The sequence below is a fragment of the Sminthopsis crassicaudata genome, chromosome 3 (assembly GCF_048593235.1).
Source record: "Sminthopsis crassicaudata isolate SCR6 chromosome 3, ASM4859323v1, whole genome shotgun sequence".
Lineage (NCBI taxonomy): Eukaryota > Metazoa > Chordata > Mammalia > Dasyuromorphia > Dasyuridae > Sminthopsis > Sminthopsis crassicaudata.
The window spans coordinates 224,898,216-224,922,539 of NC_133619.1; the positions used below are offsets into that span (position 1 = coordinate 224,898,216).

At 40.3% G+C, this 24,324-nt stretch overlaps 1 protein-coding gene across 7 annotated transcripts in view; it reads right to left on the reverse strand.

Moving 5' to 3' along the window:
- DNMT3A (DNA methyltransferase 3 alpha) overlaps positions 1–24,324 on the reverse strand; it is a 142,645-nt gene that overhangs the window by 60,178 nt on the left and 58,143 nt on the right. For 6 of the 7 annotated variants that reach the window (XM_074300062.1, XM_074300064.1, XM_074300059.1 and 3 more), the window contains one exon: positions 2,248–2,515. In XM_074300062.1, the coding sequence (XP_074156163.1) occupies positions 2,248–2,515 (268 nt within the window). Of the gene's footprint in view, positions 1–2,247; positions 2,516–18,674; positions 19,168–24,324 lie in introns of those variants that run through there. The other variant, XM_074300065.1, reaches the window with a different exon arrangement.

Sequence of the window (24,324 nt, forward strand, 5' to 3'; positions counted from 1 at the left end):
GGTGTTGAGATCAGTCTGGGAAATTGAGCCTGTGATATGGAGTGCCTGAAGAAGGTCCACTTTGAACCTATTTAAGATGGAGCTAGATCACTAAAGACTGAGATGATATTAAGCCAGCCTCTAAGGAGTAACATTTGCCTTGGTGATAACACTCTGTCTGGACCTCAACTATTTTACTGGCAAAGATTTAAGGGGTCAGCTAGAAAGTTCACACCTGCCCAAATAATGACTCTGGCGCCTCCCAGTGGAGCCACTTTCAGAGATCCCTGCTCCATCTCTAAATAATTTCTTCATGCTTACATTGGTCCTTTCTAGACCTGAATGATAGGTAACACTCCCAAATCCCTCTAATGAATCAGTTGATTGATGGATAGATCAGCAACAAAGGATGCTCAGGCCCATTGGGAAAAGCGTCCTCTAAGAGCCTCACAGAAGAGTTTTAGGAGAGATTCTGTGGAATTGTGGCTTAAGTACTCTGAGCACAGAGATTGAGACCCACATTTTAATCTCTTAGTTTGGCCACTAACTAGCTCTATGACTGGGCAAGTTTTTTGAACACTACAAAGTTGTCTCTTCATCCGTCAATTGAGAGGAATGAACAAGATCTCTAAGAAACTCCAGTTTTCAGAAAAACATTCTTTTATTCTATGAATATAGGATGCTGGCAAAGTGGGATTATTTCAATAGCTCAAAAACTCTATAACCCACCCACATAACCACCAACAAGTCAATAATAACCCTACACAAAGCCTAAACATCTCATTGGCTCAGTGACTTCCACTTTCCAAACATCCAAGCAACCCCACTATGATCTTTAGTAATCCCTCAGCAAATAAACAAAACAGCTCAGCCTTTTAGGTAGCTGGTGAACTTGAGTTCAAATCTACCTTCCCATATTTACTAGCTATGTGACATGGACCAAATCATTTAACCTCTCTGCCTCAGTTTCCTCTTCTGTAAAATGGGGATGATACCCTCCAGGATAGAATGAGATAATATTTGTAATAAGCATTTAGCATGCAGTGCCTGACAAATAGTTTAGTGCCATATAAATGAATGCTTATTCCCTTCACTTCCCCAAAACTTTCTACTCAATCTAGGAACCTCAACCTCTTCAATATAGTAGCCTTAGGATCTCTGCTTTTAGGTTGGGATGGGAATGAAAGACTTGAACATCTTTTCTTGTCAAAAGATTCTGGGAGCTGAGACATAGGGCAGATCAGAGACTGAAATCATTCTTTCAAACACTATGAGAAAAATAGCCAAGGTTAACATGAGCACAGAATAGTTTTCCTGGCTCTGAGCTCATATTAATCCTAGCAAATTAGTGCCCCACAAAAGGAAGGCTACAATAAATATGTCTAGGACTATCCAAATTAACGCTAAAGAAATTAGAAAGGATCACAGGATTGGGAGTGGGATGGCAAAATTTAACTCTTCCAATTAAGAGATGAGGGAAAACTGAGACCAAAAAAGAAGAACCTGAGAAAACATTTAATCAAAATCCATCATTTTACAATTGAGGAAACTGAGGCTTAGAGGTTAAATGATTTTTCCTTGGTCACATAGGCAAAAGGCATTAGTTGGAATTTGAACCCAGGTAGATGCCTCTAATTCCAAAATTAGTACTCTTTCCACTATTCCATGCTTATAGTATTTTGCCTAAGTACTTCACCAAGGACACAAAGTAACACCTAGGTTTTCAGACTCCAAATCTAGAATTCTTTCCTCTGACATCATATCAATAGCCTGGACAATGATACCAGATTCCCTGAATCTTTGCCCAAAGGCCCAGCAACAACTCCAAGGTCATCAAAGTCACCTCCCAACACCCCCTCCATGACTTAATTTCTCATTTTCCAGCCAGGTAAATTCAAACCCAAGTACAACAGGCTCAAAACATCTTTGCTAGGAAATAACACAGTGACCCTCAACATTCACAGCTTCACCCAAGGCCAAGGGGTAGGAAAGCAAAGGAACTAGATAGATAAAACTTTATTACCCCCTAACACTGAGTTGTATCAGACCCTTGTATCCAAACATCTGTTGCTTCCTTCTCTCCTAGAATGCAGAAAAGAGGGACAGACCAGACCTATCATGCAAGTCCCTCCTTGTTCTCAACTCTAGATTCATTGCTTGTCCACTTCTCAGGTTTCATTGAGATTCCATGGCCTCAGTCCCTTAAGAATGCTCTTGAAAAAAACTAGTCACTAAAGGATCTAATACTCAAGGTAACTGAGGACTCACCACCCACAACAGGAGCTTCTTGGCCATCCTTGGGGGTACAGCAGCCATTCTCCAGGGTTCGGGCAGCCTCGGGGGTGCTTTCTGCCTCTGCCTCTCCCTCAGCCCGTGTTCCACCTTTGCGCCCAGCAGGGCTTCCTTCTTCTGGCTGGGGCTCACTAAGCTTCTCCACATCCCCATTGGGCAGCAGCTCTGAAGGACTGGTGTCCTGAGCCATGGAGGGGGACTTTGATGTTGCAGCAACGTCTTTAGGGGTGTCGCTGTTTTCCACCTTAAGAGATGAGAGGGGAAAAAATGGCAAGATATTAGACAAAAGAGCAACAAGTTTACTGACCTGGATTCATGGTTCCTGATTCATAACCTTGACACCCACCAAAAAAAGTACCTACCCAAAGAATCTGGTGCTTCCTAATCTTAAGTCCAATGCTTGTCTATTGGACTATTAGAACAATCAGTGTTCTCTTAGTTCAGTCCCACTTGAATTTGAATGTCCTCAATTTGATTCTGGTGTTCTTTCTAATTTTAGTTCTTGAGACCCTCCCCTTACACACTCCCTACTCTTCACCTTTTCAAGGCCAAACCCCACTTCTAGGCAATGATTAACTGCTTGGGAGAGTAGGAAGGTCAGGATCATAAAGCTAAGTTGTCCCATAAAGGGGCTTACCAAAGGGCCTCTCTGATCCCCAAATCAATGAATTCAACTCCACCCAGCTTAGACCTAGCCCTATGGTCCTTTAAAATAAGTGTGATAACTAGATTGACATGGGAATGTATAAGGGTGGGGGTAGAAATCTCTCTGTTATCACTTATTGCCTTAAGAAAAGCCATTTAGGGTTTACTGGTAGGGTGACCACTCCTCTGCACACCTACTGCTACTCAAACCATGGGCACCTGAATTACTTTAGGTCCTCCACGATCTTAAAGGCAGGTCAAATTATTCACTGGATAATATTTATCCTCGGCATGAGGGAAGATGAAAGAAAGAAACATGAAAAAGCAATAGACAGATAGCATCAAGTTTGCCAACCTGGAGTCACACTCTAAAAGCCATAATCCAATGCTCATTAAGGGAGTAGTTTGTTTCTCAAACTTCAGTGCTTTCCAATGTACTGTCCCTATGCCAAGGCCTTGTCTTTCTCTTCTTTTCCACCTTTCCACCCCCATGTGCCTCCTTCCATATCAGCATGACCACCAGTAAAAAAGGGAGGTGAGATTAGATTGACTTGAGTCCCTTCCAGCTCATAATCACAACAATAATAGCATTCATATAGGGATTTTAGAATTGCAAAGCCCTTTACAGAAGTTAATTCCTGAATGCTGAGAACTTTCTTAAATGTAATCATAAAAAATAAAATATTAAGTGGAAAAAAAATTAATTTCTTTGATCCTCATTATAACCCAGTGAGGTAGCTGCTATTACTCCCACTTTATAGGTGAGAAAACTGAGGCCCAAAGAAATTAAACTATCTATCCAAGTTCACACAGCTAGTAAGTGTGTGAGGTACGATTCAAACTCATGTCTTCACTCCAAGTTGCTGCCCTTTGACTATGAGTCATAGAACTGCCCTTTTGACAAGACATCTTCTGGATGCTTTCTTTTATCTACTCTTCCATTAAAATTACACAGGTCATGATCTCATTCCTTCAGGGCTCAAAAAGTCACTGAACCAATCTGATACAAAGACAAAAATATAAAGGAGCTTAGGTTTATTAAAAAGAAGAAAACGTGCATAAAGACAATTAAATACAAATATATAAAAAGGGCTTTGGAGAGAACACCAAAAAATTGGCTGAGGAAACATCCAGAAAAGTTTCATGTAGGAAAATAGCTTTTGGTTAGAATCTAAAGAGGAAGCTAAGGATTTTCAAAGCCAGAGATGAGAAGGGAAAGTATTACATAGACAGATTGAGCAGAGGCAGAATGGTAGAAGATAGAATAATGCATATAGAGGAAGAGCAAATAGGACAATCTGCCTAGAACTTATATAATGGGGAAAGAGGTGTTAATGGAAAATTGGATTAATAACAGCTATTTACTAAACTAAAAATGAAAAGGGGGGAATGGAGATTGCAAAAGGCTTTAGTACTACCTCCTCCCAAACCCCCCCCCCCCCACTAAAGCCTGTGCTTTAATCTAGAGCCAATGGGGTATTTGTGTAGTAGACTAGTGCCAGGGTCAGATTTATTTTTCAGGAATTTCACTGGTAGCTGTGGGGAAGATGTGGGTGACATGTGAAGCAGGAAAAGCAACGAGAAAGCTATTATAATAATCCAGATGAGATGTGAGATGGGTCCAAACTTGGTGGTGATGATGTGAATGGAGAGACAGGGGTAGATTCAAGAGCTGTTATGTAGATAAAATTGACAAGACTTGACAAATGACTGGATTTAGGATGATAAGGAAGAGTGAAAAGTCAAGGGTGACAGAGAGGTTGCAAACTTGGATGACAAGAAATGGTGATACTCTCAACAAAAATAAGGAAGTTAGAAAGCTTAGGTGTAAAGAGAAAGATAATGAGTTGTGTTTTAGAGATACTCACTTAGATATGCCTATGGGGCATTCAGGTGAAAAAGTACACCAGGCAGTTGACAATGTGGAACTGTAAGATTCAGAGAAATGAACCAAATATGTATATTTGGGAATATTTGCCTAGAGATAATAATGGAACCCATGGGAGCTAATGAGATCACTTAAGAGAAAAATGTATGATATGGTATAAGAAAAGGGAATAGGACGGCACTCTTGAGGTACAAGTATAAAGAGGTCAGAGGCATGGATAATGGTGCAGCAAAGGAGAGTGTGGAGTACCCAACAAGTAGATCAGAGAGCACCTAGTGCTTTAAACAGATAGCCCTTCTATACTTGTGCTGACAATTGCAAGTGCCTCCACTGAATTTTTGTCTTAACTCTTCAAACAAGAGAAGGACTCTTCTTCCCTTATTCCTTTCAAACTCCAGATACATAAACATGGGGTTGTTATTGATATGAACTTCCTTGGGTTCCTCTATTCTTTTTTATAGTTGGCAGCCCCTGAATCCCTTACCCTGTATCAGACTTGGATGATATTCAACTAGGTGAGATGGGAAATGTAATGAATTGAAGCTAGAACTAGATTGTTGAGAGCTTTGAATGCTGGGCTGAGAAGTCTGAACTTTTATTCAATGGCAGTAAGGAGCCACTGAATATTTTGAGGCTGGAAAGACAGCTATTTTTAAAAAGACTGATTTGACTATGCTATATAAAATGGATTAGAGGGAAGAGGGAGATTTGGGAAACAGTTACAATAATCTATGGCTCTCCTATCACCTTCTATTCTCAAAGTCAGACTTTTCCAGAATTTTAAAGTTAGAATAGAAAAAGACTTTATTCTTATATGTAAATGATAGATCATTTCAACTACCATGGCGCTGAGTGAGAAAACACTTAATTCACTTAGAGATCTTAGATTCTCATTCTACAGATGGCAAAACTGAAGCTCAGGGAAAGAACTAGATATTTTCAAGATCACATAAATTACTAAGATTTGAACCTGGGTTTGACTCCAAATTTTTTTCCCAAGGTTTTTTCCTAGTAGAAAATTTTGATTACTATAAGAAGAAAACAATCCCCTCACAACAAGATTGTCTCTAAGGACTGTTCCTATGCTAAAATTTTCAGATTGATTACTGCTGTCTAATTTGGAGCTATAGAATCCTGAGAAGCAAAGTAAAAAGTGGGAATAAAGATTCAGTCATTGAGTCAATAAACATTTGTGGAGGGAGGATGTTAGGTCCAATGTGAAAATCATTTTTTTAAATAAACATTTATTCAATCTCTACCATGTGTCAGACACTGTGCTGAGCTCCAGGGACACAAAGAGGTAAAATAGTCCTTGCCATCAAGTTGCTTATAGTGGCAGAGACAACCTGTAGGCACATATGTACAAAACAACCTATATACAGGATAAAATAGATAATTAACAGAAGGAAAGCATTGGAATTAAGGGTTTGTTGAGGGAGATATTTGGGAGATGTTACAAAGATGTAACTGACAGACCCTGGCAACCTTGGATGTGGAGAATGAGGTACAGGAATCCAGGATAATTCCTTGATTGTGAGCCTGAGAGACAGGAAGAAAGCTGTTATTTTCTACTGTAACAAAAAAGGTGGGGGTGGGGGGCACAGTTTAGAGGAAAAGATAATGATTTCTCTATTGGACATAATGAGTTTGAGATGGATGTCCAGTTTCAGGTGTCTGAAAGACAGAGATTCAAGACGGAAGGTCCGAAAGATCAGGGTAAGAAAGGTAGATTTGAGAATTATCAGAATAGAATAAAAGGTCGAGAATTTCAAGGGAATTAATGAAAAAAAAAAGTCAGATGAAGGTGGTCTAGGTGTACCTGATCTAAAGCTATACCAAATGGTTTTGGTGACTGCTGCTATATAATAGCAGCAGTCACCAAAACCATTTGGTATTGGCTAAGATATAGACCAGTTGATCAATGTAACAGATTAGGTACAAAGGACAAAAAAGGGTACAACGATAGCAATCTATTGTTTGACAAACCCAAAGATACCAACATTTGGGATAAAAATTCATTATTTGAAAAAAACTGTTGGGAAAGCTGGAAATTAGTATGGCAGAAATTAGATATGGATCCACACTTAACACCATATACCAAGATAAGATCAAAATAGGTCCATGAGTTAGGCATAAAGAATGAGACCATAAATAGATTAGAGGAACAGAGGATAGTCCATCTCTCAGACCTGTGGAGGAGAAAGGAATTTATGACCAGAGGAGAACTAGAGATCATTATTGATCACAAAATAGAAGATTTTGATTACATCAAACTAAAAAGTTTCTGTACAAACAATACCAATGCAAACAAGATTAGAAGTGAAGTAACAAATTGGGAAAATATTTTTACAGTTAAAGGTTCTGATAAAGGTCTCATTTCCAAAATATATAGAGAACTGACCCTAATTTATAAGAAATCAAACCATTCTCCAATTGATAAATGGTCAAAGGATATAAACAGACAATTCTCAGATGATGAAATTGAAACTATATCCACTCATATGAAAGAGTGTTCCAAATCACTACTGATCAGAGAAATGCAAATTAAGACAACTCTGAGAAACTACTATACACCTGTCAGATTGGCTAAATGACAGGAACAAATAATGATGAATGTTGGAGGGGATGTGGGAAAACTGGGACACTAATACATTGCTGGTGGAGTTGTGAAAGAATCCAGCCATTCTGGAGAGCAATTTGGAACTATGCCCCAAAAGTTATCAAACTGTGCATACCCTTTGACCCAGCCGTACTACTACTGGGCTTATATCCCAAAGAAATACTAAAGAAGGGAAAGGGACCTGTATGTGCCAAAATGTTTGTGGCAGCCCTTTTTGTTGTAGCTAGAAACTGGAAGTTGAATGGATGCCCATCAATTGGAGAATGGTTGGGTAAATTATGGTATATGAAGGTTATGGAATACTATTGTTCTGTAAGAAATGACCAGCAGGAGGAATACAGAGAGGTTTGGAGAGACTTACATCAACTGATGCTGAGTGAAATGAATAGAACCAGAAGATCACTGTACACTTCAATGTTGTATGAAGATGTATTCTGATGGAAGTGGAAATCTTCAACATAAAGAAGATCCAACTCACTTCCAGTTGATCAATGATGGACAGAAATAACTACACACAGAGATGGAACACTGGGAAGTGAATGTAAATTGTTAGCACTACTGTCTATCTACCCAGGTTACTTATACCTTCGGAAGCTAATAATTAATGTGCAACAAGAAAATGGGATTTACACAATACATTGTATCTAGATTTTATTGTAACACATGTAAAATGTATGGGATTGCCTGTCATCAGGGGGAAGGAATGGAGGGAGGGGGGGGATAATTTGGAAAAATGAATACAAGGGATAATATTATTAAAAAAATTACTCATGCATATATACTGTGGGAAAAAAAATAAAAAATAAAAAGTTTCTGTACAAACAAAACTAATGCAAACAAGATTAGAAGGGAAGTACCAAATTGGGAAAATATTTTTACAGTTAAAGGTCTCATTTCCAAAATATATAGAGAACTGACTCTAATTTATAGGAAATCAAACCATTTTCCAATTGATAAATGGTCAAAGGATATGAACAGACAATTCTCAGATGATGAAATTGAAACTATATCCACTCATATGAAAGTGTTCCAAATCACAACTGATCAGAGAAATGCAAATTAAGACAACTCTGAGATATCACTACACACCTGTCAGATTGACTAAGATGACAGGAATAAATAATGATGAATGCTGAAGGGGATGTGGGAAAACTGGGACACTGATGCATTGTTGGTGGAGTTGTGGGAGAATCCAGCCACTCTGGAGAGCAATTTGGAACTATGCCCAAAAAGTTATCAAAATGTACATACCCTTTGATCCAGCATTGCTGCTATTGGGCTTATATCCCAAAGAAATACTAAAGAGGGGAAAGGGACCTACCTGTATGTGCCAAAATGTTTGTGGCAGCTCTTTTCATAGTGGCTAGAAACTGGAAGATGAATGGATGTCCATCAATTGGAGAATGGTTGGGTAAATTATGGTATATGAAGGTTATGGAATATTATTGCTTTGTAAGAAATGACCAGCAGGATGAAGACAGAGAGGTTTGGAGAGACTTACATGAACTGATGCTGAATGAAATGAGCAAAACCAGAAGATCACTATACACTTTAACAACAATGCTGTATGAAGATATATTCTGATGGAAGTGGATATCTTCAATATAAAGAAGATCCAACTCATTTCCAGTTGATCAATGATGGACAGAAACAACTACACCCAGAGAAGGAACACTGGGAATTGAATGTAAAATATTAGCACTACTGTCTATCTACCCAGGTTACTTATACCTTCGGAATCCAATTCTTAACGAGCAAGAAGAAAATTGAATTTACACACATATATTGTGTAACACATGTAAAATGTATGGGATTGTCTGTCATCTAGCGAAGGGAGTAGAGGGAGGGAGGGGAAATTTTGGAAAAATGAATACAAGGTATAATGTTCTTAAAAAAATTACTCGTGCATATGTACTGTCAAAGAAAATTTATAATTATAAAATTAAAAAAAAAAGAGAATTATCAGTATAAAAATGGCAATCAAATCCATGAGAGCTGATGAGATCACCAAGTAAAATAGTGTAGCAGAGAAGAGAAGAGGGACCATAACTAAACCCTGAAGGACACCTACAGTTAGAGCATGTGATCTGGAGGAGGATCCAGCAAAAGAGACGGAAAAGGAACAGTCAGGTAGGAGGAAAATCAGCAGAGAATCAGAGAATGGAGTCCCAAAAACCAAGAGAAAAGAGTGTGTATATGTCAAAGACTGCAGACAGATCAAAGAGAATGAAGATTGAGAAAAGGTTATCAGATTTGTTATAATTAAGAGTTTGTAAGTAATTTTGGAAAAAGGGTTTTTTTTTTTTTAAATGATACCTATTTTCAGAATATATGCAAAGATAGTTTTCGACATTCACCCTTGCAAAACTTTGTTCTAAATTTTTCTCCCTTTCTTCTCCTCCTCCCCTAGATAGCAAATAATCCAATATACATTAAACATGTACCATTCTGAGAGAGAAGTTTCAATGGAATGATAAGATTGAAAGTTGGATTATAAGGGGGTAAAAAGAGTAAGAAGAAAGAAAGTGAAAGTAATAATGGCAGAAAACTTATTTGAGTTTAGCTATAAAAAACAGATGAGATATAGGATGATAGCAGGAATGAAAGGACCAAATGAAGGGTTTTTCAAGATGGGCAAACACAGGAAATTGACAGAAGGTGCCTGAGTGATAGATGAGGAAAAAGGGACAAAAGAGCTCTTGGTGAATGGCCTCAATTTTTTTTCTGTAAAATATGAGGCAAGAGTAAGAATAGGAGAAGGAGCCATAGAAGGTTTGATGAGGGATGAAGAGATCTGGAGGAACCACTTTGGAGACTGAGAGAGTAAGTTGAAAATGGGGGTATAATAGGATTGCCTAGCAGTAGTGAGGGCCCAGTTGAAGTTGTGTAACATAATGTTTGTTGTTTTTTTTAACTTTTCAATAGCATTTCATTTTTCCTAATTTACATGTAAAGATTGTTTTCAACATTCACTTTTGCAAGATTTTCAGTTCCAAAATTTGTTCCTTCCTTCTCTTCCTTCCCTTCCGTCTTCCCAATATAGTAAGCAATCTGATATAAGTTATACAGTAACATAAAGGGGGCTAAGGATTCAAGAAAAGAAAACAGTATGGAGTTGGATTGGTTCAGCAAGGGATCAAGATGGGAAGAAGAGAAAAGAGTAGCTATTGCAGAGAGAGATGGTCAGACAGAATTTAGGGGTCAAGGGATTGGAGGTCATGGTGTGGACAAAGTAAGGTTTTGTAAGGGAAAGTAGAGAGCCAAAAGGCCTATAGATTATGGTCAGATAAAGGGATTTTTGAACACCGAGGTGGTCCTTTGATGGGTGATAATAGGATCAAGAGTCTGACTATGTGCTTAGCTGAGGGAGAGTGAGGGTCATGAAAATTCATGAAACATTTCATGAAAGATGGATAGATAGGTAGAGGAACTGATTAGAAAGTTTGAGGGAGAATCAAAATGGATGTTGATAGGAGGGAGGAGAGAAAAATTAAGGAAGAAAGGGGAGTGATCTAGACTCTATAGACAACATCTAAAAAACAACAACTACAAAAAACCCCATATAGAACACTCAGTGGACACAGGATTGAGAACACAAATCTGGGTTTGATGATGCAAGCCTGGAATCCTTGCTACCAGGGAGGCTGAAGCTGGTGGATCTCTTGAGCTGCATCGGGACTAAGTTGGTCAGGTGTTTGAAATGAATTCAGAAGGAAGCAGAGGACACTAGGTTGTTTAAGAAGGAGCAAAATGCCCTGGTCAGAAATGGACCAGGCTTCTATATTCGCAAAGTGAGATCAGCCCATGAGTGGTCCCTGCACTAACAGGCAGGGAGACTCCATTTTTTATTTTTTTAAAGAATAAGCATATTAACATATTTTGGATTGCTTGCTGTCTAGGGGAGGAGGTGGAGGGAAAGGGAAGAAAAAATGGTGAATGTTGAAAATTATCCATTTATATATTTTGAAAATAAAAAGATTTAATTAAAAAAAAAAAAGGAATAAGCATAGTATACTCATATACCATACCTCTAAAGACAGAGCACCTGGGTTTCAAATCCTGCCTCTGACATTACCTGTGTGACCTAACTTCCCTGTGCCTCAGTTTCCTTATCTGCAAAATTAGGAGGGTAGACTAGATGGCCTCTGGTGTCCCTTCCAGCTCTAAAACTATGGCTCCCAAACTGAAGGCTAGAAGGAACACAAAGGAAGAAACTGGGACTTGTAGATATAAGAATGAAAAAAAGGATTGTGTCCTAAGGACCACAGCAGCTTCACTTACTTTTGGTCTACAGTAGCTCCTCCAAATGGGATCCACCAAACCTTAAAGAATGGGGTAGGAATGGAAGACCTTCACAGAAAAGGAATGGAAAGGTTACAGTGGGTGGAAGAAGTCTCTCATAGAGTTTAGAACACGGGGATGAGACATAATTGAGGAGGTTTGGGGGGGGGGTAGGAAAAAGTCAAAGTTGATAAATAGTATAGGTAGTAGAAGATGCACAGAGCGCTGGTAGGTTGGGCACAACCTATTTTTAGATAAGAAAGCAGAGCTCTACAGTTTCCTAAACAATCGTTCTAGGTTTTTCCACCTTGCCTCAGCAAGGGAAAGCCCCTTGGGTCATGTCTGTCCTCTGACCTCAGGAGGCCTCACTATGGTCATGTGGGTCAGAATGATGAGACAGCCTGAAACTTGAAATATGCCAGACTCCAACGGGACCAGCTGTTCCAGGCAGCTCCCATGGCAGACAAGCACAGACAGGCTCACACATGGATGCCATTGATACAGGAAAACATCTTTACAGGTGCCAGCTTTCTTGACAGCAGGGAATGCTGTACCTGGGTGTAGCTGGTCCATCCTGCCACCATGGGAAGCATCAGAGTGGGATCAGACTGTCATTCTCTTGCCATGATGTGGCCCCTTGGTTCCTTCTGGCCACTCCCCAGCCCAAGAGGCTGCCACAGCAGCTGCTAGGTTTCTGGGCCCCATGATGCTGCTCACACACACACACACACACACACACACACACACACACAAACAAAATGCTTTTTATAGCTCTCTTGTCACTTCCTGCCCAGTGCATCACTGTGGCTTTCCTCACCTCAAGGACTCACTTCCTGTTGATTGCCAGCTCCATGGGCATAGAGTCTTAGGAGATGTCGATTTCTGACAACCTTCTCCCCTCCCACCAGATCCCTATCCTCATCCTCTCCCCATTTCAAAGACAGCTTCAATCCAGTCCTTCTTTAACATCACGGTGCCTTTACCACCCTCCTCCTAGCTCTTCCCTCCTCAGACCTAGCCCACCCATGTCCCATTCCGCTGTTGCTCCTTGATCCTCCATTTTCTTTGCTCTCCTTACTTTATTTCCTTCCTGGTTCTGCTTTGGATTCTCTGGACTTGGATACCATGCTTCAATTACCTTAACCTGAAATTTCCCCTCATGCCTGAGGCTTCCTTGTCCTGGAAGACCCTTTTGTTCTTTCTAGCACTTACCCCTTCTCCCTCTACTGAATTAATTCCCAAGACTCCATCTGAGGTTTGGCCCAGACTAGCCATATTTCATTCTCTCTCACTATTCTACTTCTGACTCACAGGACTTGGCCACCATGTCCTCTAGTAAGTATCTTCCCCATCCCCTTTTCAGTTCCTTTTTGTATGCTGTCTTCCCCTATTAGTATATAAGCTCCTTGAGAGCAGGAACTTTTTGTATCTTGAACACTTTAGCACAGTGCTTGGTACATAGTAGGTGCTTAATAAATGCTTCTTGTCTTGCATTGCCTATTCTCTAGTGCTGGGTAAGTTCAAGGCAAACCAAATTTCCTTTCCTACATAAAAGATGAAGACAAGCTCCTGAGACTACTCTTTATCTTCTCAATCAACACTGACTTCCTAACCACTGTGAGCCAAATGCCTGGCACTTTCCCTCACTTGCTTTCAGCTTTCCACTGAGGCAGAGCTACAGCTGGGTCAGCCAACTGAGAAGTATTTATTAAGCACTTACCCAGCACTGTGATGGCCTAAAGGAAGAAGGGAGGAAGGTTTCAAAAGAATTAGACTATTGCTCCCAACCCTAGGAACTGACAATTTAGCTGAAATGATAGAATTAACACAATGCAATTGCAGGGTATGACCTATCTGTGGAACAGGCTTAGGAGACTACAATAATGTTCAGCACAAAGAAGGCTCTTCTTTGAGCCTCAGGGGATGGGTTCTGGATGACATTTGAAATCTTTCCCATGAAATAGTCTCTTCAATTCATCCTCCCCACAACTGTCAAATGAACATAACCTAGTAACTCTCTTGCTCAAGTAGTTCTAGTAACTCCCTATTGCTCTTCTGTAAAATACACATTTCTGCATTTGGCATTTGAAGCCCTTTACAATCTGGTTTGAGCCCCCCTTTTAAGCCTGATTATACAATTTTATTCATGCACTCTTTTTTCTTCTTTTTTTTTTCTTGTAAGTGAAAAAAAATTTGTTTTTCATGTAAAGATAGTTTTCAACATTAATTTTTGTAAGCATATTCTTATGTTCCAGACAAACTGGCCCCCTATATGTTCTTCAACCATAATAAATATTCCAACTCCCCTCTCCTTAACTGTACACAGGCTGTTATTCCCCATGCCTGGAATGTATTCCTTCCTTCTTCTTTGACTTTTTGTCAAAAGTGGTGGCAACCTATTCCATAGGATCACCCTCCCCTTACCAATTAATTGGGCCCCCCTCACTAAATTATTCCTTGTATTATTTTCCATTTATTGTGTTATTTGCCTTGCACATACCACTATATAGATTAGAAGCTAATAGACTAGAAGCTATCTGAAGGCAAGAATTGTTTCATTTTTTTTTTTTAGTCTCTATTCCAGAGACTAATTCAATGTCCAGAACATGTTAGGTGCTCAATAAATACCTGAATGACTGAACATAACTTGAGTTGAGCCTGAGCATAAGTTTGGAAATTTTTTTTTACAATTCCAATCAACCATAAAAATGTCCACAATCCATGTCTATCAAATGTTCCTCTGACAGGGGCTTCCTTAGATCCCACCAAGGATTTTTATGAAGCTCATTTCCTCAAATATTCTTGATAGACACAGCATTCTTTGCCTTCACAATTCATTTAATAGACATTTTTTAAGCACTACTAGATGCTGAAAACATTAAGACAAAAAAGCAGCATGCCCTCAAGAAGCTTACTCTCTACTACTTCTACTGTACCAGGAGATAAATTCAAAGATACAAAGTAATCCAAAGAGGGGCAAAGCGTTAATTAGATAATCTCAAGGAAAAAGCTGACATCTCAGCTGTGGCCTGGGGGGAAACTAGGAGTTCTAATTGACCAAAGTAAAGATGGAATGCATTTCAGACATTGGGGACCATAAAAGCAAAGACAAAGAGGAGGCAGGAGGACAGATGTATTCTTTGGGCAATAGTTAACTCAGTCATAGCTGGAAAGGAGAAAGTTCTCAGAGCCATTAATGGCAGAAGATTGGACAAATAAATGGGAGCCACATCACACAGGGTTTTTTAAAAATTATTAATTTTTTTGAAGCAATTGGGGTTAAATGACCCAACTAGTAAGTGTCTGAGGTTGGGTTTGAATTCAGGTTCTCCTGACTTCAGGATTTATTCTTTATCTATTATGATATTATTATGATATTATTATGATACCTAACTGCACCTTAGATATAGTTTTAAATGCTTAGCCAAAGGTTGGAGATTTTATCCTAGAAGCAAGAGAAGAACCATCAAAAATTTTTGAACAAGGGAGTGACATGGCCAATTTTTTTTTTTCCTGGTAGACCAATTTGGCAGCCATCTTTAGAGCAGGAATCAAAGAGCTGCTCCAGGGAATTGTAGTTGAGACTCCTTGTCCAAGGAGATGGACACTACCAGCAGTAGCTATTGCAACAAGAAGCAACTAGTATCAGCTTTAGCTTTTCTAGCTTTCTATATTAGTGAGGAAATTAAAGAAAAGAGGAAGAAATCTGGCGTGTGGTGCCCATTTCTTTTTCCTCTCTCATGAGCAGGAGCAGAAAGCCTGCAATGCTGATAAAGTGAGGAATTACCGTTCCACAATACACCATACTTTATGCTATTTCCTTTTTTCCTTCAAGGTCCCCTAGTGATCTTTCTGAAGTATATGTCTCATTCCTTCCCATCAGCCTTAATAAATCTCAGTGACTCCCTATTATTTCTAGGATCAAAATATAAAATCTTTTGGTTTTTAAAATACTTCCCAAACTGTTATTGTTTACTTGTGTCTGACTTCCCCCGACTCATTTGAGGTTTTCTTGGCAAAGATATTGTAGTATTCTGTCATTGCCTTCTCTAGCTCATTTTACAGATGAGGAAAGAGAAGCAAACAGAGTTAAGTGACTTGCCCAATGTCACATAGCTAGTAAATGTCTGAGGTCACATTTGAAGTGAGGAAGATGAGTCTTACTGATAAATTTCAAGCTCAGTATTCCATCTACTGCATCTCTTAGCTGTCTCTTCCCAAACAAGCCCCTTCCTAGCTCTTCCCTCTTCTTAGACTTCACTCCCTTTCATATATTCTATGAACACTGGCCTTCTTGCAGTTCCTCAAAAACTGGACTCCATTTTCTGCTTCATCTTTTCTTAATGTCTCTCTATCTTAATGTCCAGAATACCTTCCCTTCTTACCTTCTCTTCTGCTTTCTTAGGAAACTCATCTTCTGCAAACAGCCTTTCTCAGTAAAATCCCTCTTTCCTCCTTTATCTATCACCAGTGCCTTTTGCATTGTATATATTTTATAGATATTTATAGGTACTATTATTTACATACAGAGCCCTCACATTGAAATATGAGATCCTTGAAGGCAGAGAATGTGGTTTCTTTGTATCCCTGGTACTTAGCACAGTGCCTGACACATAGTAGTTGTTTAATAAATGCTTGTTATCTGACTACAGAGCTATTTAATCCAGATTTCAAACTCCTGCTTGAAAAGCATCCCTCAAGGGGGCAGCTAGGTGGCGCAGTGGATAGAGCATCAGCCTTGAATTCAGGAGGACCTGAGTTCAAATCTGGTCTCAGACACTTAACACTTTCTAGCTGTGTGACCCTGGGCAAGTCACTTAACCCCAGCCTCAGGAAAAAAAAAAAAAAGAAAAAAAAAGAAAAGCATCCCTCATATACACCCTTCCAACATTACCACAAAAATACTTCTCTTCCTTTCTGACCATTAGCTTGGCTTAAGATAATGTGGAATGATGGAAAAGGTGTTTCATTAGGGTAAGAAGAGCTGAGTTCATACTCAAGTTCTGTCATTTGCTAGTATTGTAACCATGGGCAAATAAATTTACCTTTCTGGTTCTACATTCATAAAAATAAGGAGATAGGACCAGATGGCTCCTAAGGGCCATTATAACTCTAAAAATATGGTATTATATATGAAACTGAAAAGGCATCTATGTAGTGCTAATGGATGCTAGCACCAGTGGATAGAGCATTGGGCTAGAAATTGGGAAGAGTCATCTTTCTGAGTTCAAATCTGGCCTCAGACACTTTACTAACTGTGTGATGCTGGATAAGCCATTTAACACTATTTGCCTCAGTTTCTTCATCTGTAAAATGATCTGGAAAAGAAAATGGCAACCTACTCCAGTATTGTTATCAAAGAAATCCCAAATGGGTCACAAAAACATGAATGAAACATCTCAACAACAATTATGAAACTACTTTCAGTCTTTTTTCCTACCTGATCCCATATTTGATGCTAAAACTTTGATTCACACTGCTTCATAAACCTGGAACCACCTCCTATTCCCCCATGCCTGTCTCCTTTCTTGCTTAATAGTCTCCTCATGTTAGAAGGCATGGCAAGCATAAAGACAGTTCTAGTCTTTCCCCAAATCTATTTACAAATTGTTCTCCCCAATGTATCTACTTTAAAGTAATATCAAAAAATATCAAAAAACAGCCTTTTTTTTTTTTTAAACAATGGGGAATTTGTTCCTCTTCCCCTTTCTAAATATCTTGTATTGATTTTGGATTTATTCTGTATATACTTACTGCCTTCCCCTAAATATTCTTGAGGGGCAGGAACTATTTTATATAGTTTAGGACCACCCTAATACATTTTAAGTATTTAATAGATGCTTATTGGTTGATTGGGATTCTTAAAATTTATATCCCTAGTATCCCTGGTACAGAGTATGCTCTTTTAAAAAATCATCTTCAGGGCAGCTAGGTAGCGCAGTGGATAGAGCTCCAGCCCTCAAGTCAGGAGGACCTGAGTTCAAATGTGACTTCAGACACTTAACACTTCCTGGCTGTGTGACCCTGGGCAAGTCACTTAACCCCAATTGCCTCAGCAAAAACAAACAAACAAAGAAAAAAAATCTTCAATTTATCCTGCCCAATCTTGCGTGTACATAGTTGTGTGCAAGTTGACATTAGACTGTTTACTCCCAGAGAAGAACTATATATTATTTTTCTATGTATTCTCAGAGATTAGCACAGTATAGATGCTCAATAAATGTTTATTGATTCAACTATTAACTAAATAACTGGTTTTGGTTAATTTTCTTTTTTGGGGGCATCTGCTGTTCATTGGGCAGAAGGCACGAGCCTCCCCCTCAGCCCCACCCATCTGCTGCCCATCCAGTTTCAAATCTGTTGGCTCACAACACAGACAGTCTAGCCTAGCTAAACTTCTCAGGTGTTCACAATGTCTGACCAGCTGGCTGATTTCATGGTTGCCTATAACAGAAATTTCCAACCCCTTCTCTGCAATGAAATCCGAGTGGTAAAGCTAAGAGGTTCCCACAGTACTGTCCACTGCAAGAGGCCAACCTCACCCAGGGCAGAAGGCCCTTATCCTTCCAGCCTCTGCCAAAAGAAACACTCCCAGCATCCATCCATTCTGTGTGGCTGGTACCCAAGGGTCCTCCCTTCTTGTCCCTGTTTCTTCCCCCAAGCCCACAGCCCCATATGCCCTGTGTATTCAGCAGCTGTTTCTTCCAGCCACTGTTTGCTAAGGAACTCTTCAAGGGCTCATAAAAGTCTTAACTCCTCCTCCCTTCTGGCCTTGTATTTCCATCTCATCATAGAAATAAGTCAGGTTTAGAAATAAGGGCCCAGTGAATAGAAATCCTGGCGGAGGCCTGGGATTTGTAGAGCAAAGGAACCCCACTCTCTGGCGGAAGAAAATCAGCAACAAGGTCTTTCGTCACCCCGCGGTCCTCACATTTCCCCATCTTTCCCCCATCCTTCCCAGTTGCCTACCTGAGTCATCATGAGCTTTGCTGGCGTGCAGTTCCTATAGGAACCAAGTAGAAGAGATGCGCGGGTAAAGTGATGAGAGGTCAGGTTCAGGCAATGCCATTCCCCAGAGTCCAAGTAAACTGCTTCCCTCCCCCCTCTTGCCTTGCTGCCAGCTTCTTCTACAACCTCTGAGCCAGCCTGGGGACTCCTTTGGTTCTGTTCCCAAGAAAACCTCCTATGGGAGGGTCCACAGGATGCTGTGTATGGAACCCAAGGAACAGGACCAAGGCTAGAGGGTGTGGCCAAGGAAAAGCCCTTCCCCCAGCCCCTTAGGAGAGTGGATGACGCAGGGACTAAAACAAACGGCAGGAAAAAAAAAATTAGGGCTGCCTTAGTTTATGGCCTCAGTTGCCTGGATGACCAGGTTTGAAGAGGACCTGAAATTCACAGTCATGGAAGAGACATAGGGAACGTGAGCTGGTGGTTGCGGAGGAGGCTTCTGCGGGGCGCAGTAGGCTCCTCCCTTCTCTCGCCTTCTCCTGATTCCCAGGCTCTCCCATCAGCCACGCCCCCCTTCCCCTTCTCAGGCCTCCCAACCTAAGTTTCTACCCCCAGTCTTCCTGCCCAGGAGCCCAGGCCACCAGTCCCGGCTCTCCCAGCCAGTGAAGGGGTTCCCTGCTCTCACAAAGTGTTCTCCCCCGGGGTGATGCTGTGCCTTTAAGGCTCCCACCCCAGCCTATCAGGCAGATGGAGAGGCCCTGCAGTGGCTCTGCTCCGTGCCATCCGGGAACCCTGGCAGCAAGCCAGCTGCTTCCCTGTGATTAAAGACACACGCACCGAGGTGCATGCAGGAGCGTGCAGACTCACATCTGTATACTTAGAGCTAGACACACGTATGAGGGTGCATGCACAAACAGCTACTCCCCCCCTTCCCACCCCCACCTTCTCTTCTCTCCTCTCCTCCTTGCAAGCCCATCAGCTCCCAAGCTCTAGCTCTAGATTTTTCCAGGTTGACTCTAGTTTCAGGAAACAGCCGCATGTCCACGTAAGCAATGTGGCCCAGCCCCTAGAAGAGTCTGGAAGGGGGCCAGTTACTCCCCCCCACCCCAGCTCTTCCAATCCCAGCCCCTTCTCACAGCCCCTTTTCTCTGGCATCTGGCTCCCCAGATCGTGTTGCAGCCAGGAGAAGAAGCTGCTGGGAGGCAAGGCTAGCCAAAGAGATTCAGAGCATCCGTCACCCCTAGACTCCTCCACCCCACTGACGCCTTAGCTAAGCAAGGCTGTAGCTCTAAGCCCACTTGCCTACTTTCTGCTCCTGAGGGCGGGGTGGGAAAGGAGAGGATCTCGAGGGAGGACAGCAACAGCAGAGCGGGAGCAAAGGGAGCAGATAGCTGCTCAATAGCCAGCTCCCGCCACACTGCACCATTTAGTCCATCACTCTATCCTGGGATGGAGGTCATCAGCATTAGGACAGACCAGGGTCAGAGTAGAAAGGATTTCTGGCTTGGCATACCCTTCAGAGACAGACTCCTAAGGTGGATGGACTACAAGCCTGACCCAGCATGGCATTTTTGATTATCTTATAACCATTTTCAGGGTAGTAGAGATCAACCCTACCAGATGCATTAATTAGACATCTACTGTGTGTCAACTATTCTGTCAAGGACAGAGGACAGAAAGGAAATAACCCCTGACCTTGAAGAGCTTACATTTTTTTGGAGGAGAAAATGTAAACATGTAAAGGCAAAATAGATTAAAAAGAAATTTACGGTAATTTGGAATGAGGTAGGTCCTGGCAATAGGAATAGGACGCAAGAATCAGGAAGGGCCTTATCTGGGTGGTGATATCTGACAAGTTTTGATTTGATTTGAGCTAACCAATGTACAAGGTTCCTAGGGACCTGATAGACAAAAAGCTGAATAAAAGGCAATGTTTTTTTAGCCTCTCTGGCCCTAAAACTGGTGGGGGAGGGAAGAGGTATAATGCATACAGAAATACAAAAAAACCAAAACAAAAAACCAAAAACCCTGAGACTTGTAGTAAGTTACAAGGAATATCCAATACAAGAAATATGAGGATCATGCCATCGTATATTCTGGACATTCTAGAAACTCTCTCATTATGTAAATGAGCATATTGCAGAGATTTAGCTGAGGTTTTTCTTCCTCTATGACTAGCTCTCTATCATGCCAAGATGCCTCTCACTGAAAAGCTTTGCTCATCATTGTGTAGATAAGAAAACTTGGAAACTCAGAAGTAGATTTGCTGTCAAACACATAGCTTGTTAGTGGGGGAGTCAAGATTTGAACTCAGCTCCTCTGGCTTCAAATCCAATACTCTTATTTTTCTATCATACAGCCCTTTAAAAGATTCTGTGATTTCATGAGTAACGGAAAAATTCCTAAAGTACCAAGGCAAATAACTCAGTAGATAAGAATCAACCATTGTCTGAAGTGCATAAAAATTTAATAATCAGCCCATGATCAAAAGGACAGCTAGATGGCATAATGGAAAGAAATGCTGGGTTTGGAGTCAGAAAAATCTGAGTTCAAATCTGACCTCAGACACTTCTTAGTTGTGTGACTTTGGGCAAGTCACTTAGTCCTTTGCTTCAGTTTCCTCATCCATAAAATGAGATGGAGAAGGAAATGGCAAACCATTCCATTATCTTTGCCAAGAAAACCTCAGGAAGGGGTTGCAGAGTCAGACTGAAATTAAAACCACCACCAGGGTCACAAAGCTAATAATACTCAATCCATCAATAAGCAGTTAGTAAGCATCTATCACCAGGCACTGTGCAAAATTTTGGCGATGAAAAGGTAAAAGTATAGCATTTGTCCTCAAGTTTATAGTCCTTGGAGGGAAAAAGAACAACAATATATACATATGTAGATAGAAACATATACATGAAATAGATGAGGTACTTTTTTCAGGGGAAAGTATTAGAAGATTGTGGAAACAGGAAATGCTTTCATGTGGAAGACCTTGAGCTGAGTTTTGAAGGAAAACAGAGATTGTGACAGCTAAAGGTGAGGAAGGAGGCACATTTTGAGCATGGCAGACAGTTATTGCAAAGGTTTGGAATTGGGAAATGGAATGTTGAGTGCTAGGAATAATCAGATAGCTAATCTGGCTGGACTGCAGTGTGCATAAGAAAGAATTGTGCAATATATAAGTCTAGAAAGGTTGTAGGTTGGGGGCAGCCTACATTGTGTTTTATTCAGGAGGTAATAGGAAGCTACTCTAGAGCTAATAGGGAGAGACTTGAAGTAATGAAAACATTATCACAGGAGAAAGTATCCTGGAGACCTGAACTTTAGTGATCTCTGTGGAAATACAGAGAAGGGGGACTTTTGTGAGAGATGTTTCAAAGTGCAAAGGAAAATTTAACAACTGCTTGGATATTTGAGGTGAGAGTAAGAAATTGTGTATAATGTTTAACCTATATTGGATTGCTTTTCTGCCTTAGGAGGAGAGGAAGAAAAATTTGGAACATAAGACTTTGCAAAGGTGAATGTTGGAAACTTTTTGCATATATTTGGAAAAATAAAATACTATTTTTAAGAAGTAGTTGTGTATGACACTGAGTTTGTAAATAGGTAATTGGAAAGGTGGTATTGCTTTCAGAAAAAAATAGGAAAGTTAAGAAAAGGAATAAATTTGGAGAAGAAAATTATTGGCTCTTTTCAGAAAGTGTTAAATATGGGATTTGAATCCTGGCCTTCCTGACTCCAATGAAGTACATCATTCCAAACGAGCTACCTTTGCTTCCCGTTTTTGTTCCACTAAAATAGCACTTTCATTACTCTCTTCCTCAAAAACCTTTGCAAGGACTCCCTCTTGCCAATTGGAAAAAGTTCAAGTCTATCATTTAAGGCTCCCCATGATGTGGCCTTAAGCTACCTTCCCTACCTAATCACTCACTTCTCCCACATTATAACTTTCATGGCTATAGCTAGATCATTCACTCATTGTTCCCCAAATATATCCTGTAGTTTGCTTTGGTTGGAAAGTTCCCTACCGTGCCCTCCCCCCCACCTTAGCTTCTCTGAATCCCACCCATCCTTCTAGGGGCAAAGTCCTACAACCTCAGTGAAGGCTTTCATGAGCTCTAGACTAGCCCAACCCAGAGTGATTTCCCCCTCCTTTAAGCTCCTAGAGGGTTCATGGCCCCCTGTACCACACACATAGCTCTTTATATAGCAGTGCAAGTTATCTGTTAATGTATTTATGTTCTGTTGCCTTAGATAGATAACAAACTTTTGAGGGGAAGAATTAAGTCTCCTTTTCCTTTGCATTCCTTATACAGAAGACTCTAATCCAGATTTGGTTCTGAGAAGAAGCTCTAACCAGGTACCCCATACTCACACCTTTGAAAGCCAGAGAAGTTTGGAGCAAGAATAATTTTATTGTGATTTAATGTTGGGGGATCAAGAGAAAATGGTTTGAGAACATTGAGCAATTTAGGGCTGCTGACCAGGTTATGTGGGGCCAGGAAAGGGGAAAAAATTAGCTAATGATAAGAAGAAATTCATAGGGAATTCAGCCACTAAATTCAGGCAGATATCATGAAAGCAGTTTTGACCTCCAAATAAGTGGTCAATAAGGATCTGAAAAACAAAAGGGACTTTATGGCATCATGGATCAAGAGAGTAAAGAGAAAAAGAGTTGAGATGAAAATAGCAATAACATTGGCAAGAAAAATAAACAATAATATGCTTGGAATTTTTTAAGATTTTCAGGTTTGCAAAGGACTTCACATATCTCACCACAATTCCCTAAAGCAGGTTATATAGGGATCATTACCCCCATTTTATATATGGGGAAACAGAGGCTCACAGAGTCTAGGTGGTTTGCTCTGTCACCCAACCAGTGAGTATCAGAGGTGATTGAAGTAAAGAGACTATAAAGCTGCCTACCTAATCTAATTTGTGCCCTAAAGTACATTGTAGACTGAAGTAGATTAGTTCTGTACTGAGCTAGCTGTATGGGCATAAATTGTGCTATAGTCAATCCAAGGAAGGATGTGAGAGAAAAGAAAGAAATAACTATCTGATGGTCTTTGGACCCAAAATCTTGGAAGAACTAACAACAAAGATAGAGAGCAAGAGAAGAAGCCAAACCAGGAGTGAGAGGAATAGGATGTAGGGAGGAGGAGGAGGAGGAGGAGTCTATTTTTAAGTTTATGAATTTTAAAACCATATGATTGTGGAGGAGGGTAGATAAAACAATAGATTTCCTTATTAAGTTTATTTAGTTTTCATATTCAGTTCAGGATGAGAAATAGTTATCTTTGTACATTGAAGTATCAGCATGTGAGTGCGGGATAGCAGAAAGAATACTGGATTTGGACACAGAAAGATCTGAGTTTAAATCCTACTTTGGACACTTATCAGTTCAGTAAAATCACATAACTTTCTGAATCTCAGGCAATTCTCTAAGATTTCTCTCCTAAGTTGTATATTGGTTACAATCTGATTCTTTGAAAGGAAGATAGGCGGTGGACCCTAAGTAATTTAGGGTCAAATAGTCACTAATATCAAATTTTTGGATTTGAATTCAGCTCTTCCTGCCTCCAGATCTAGCACTCTATCCACTACCACTAAGTTGCAGTAGCTAGCACAACACCAGTGGGGACTTTGCCACACAGTGTGTAAGCATCTAGAAGTA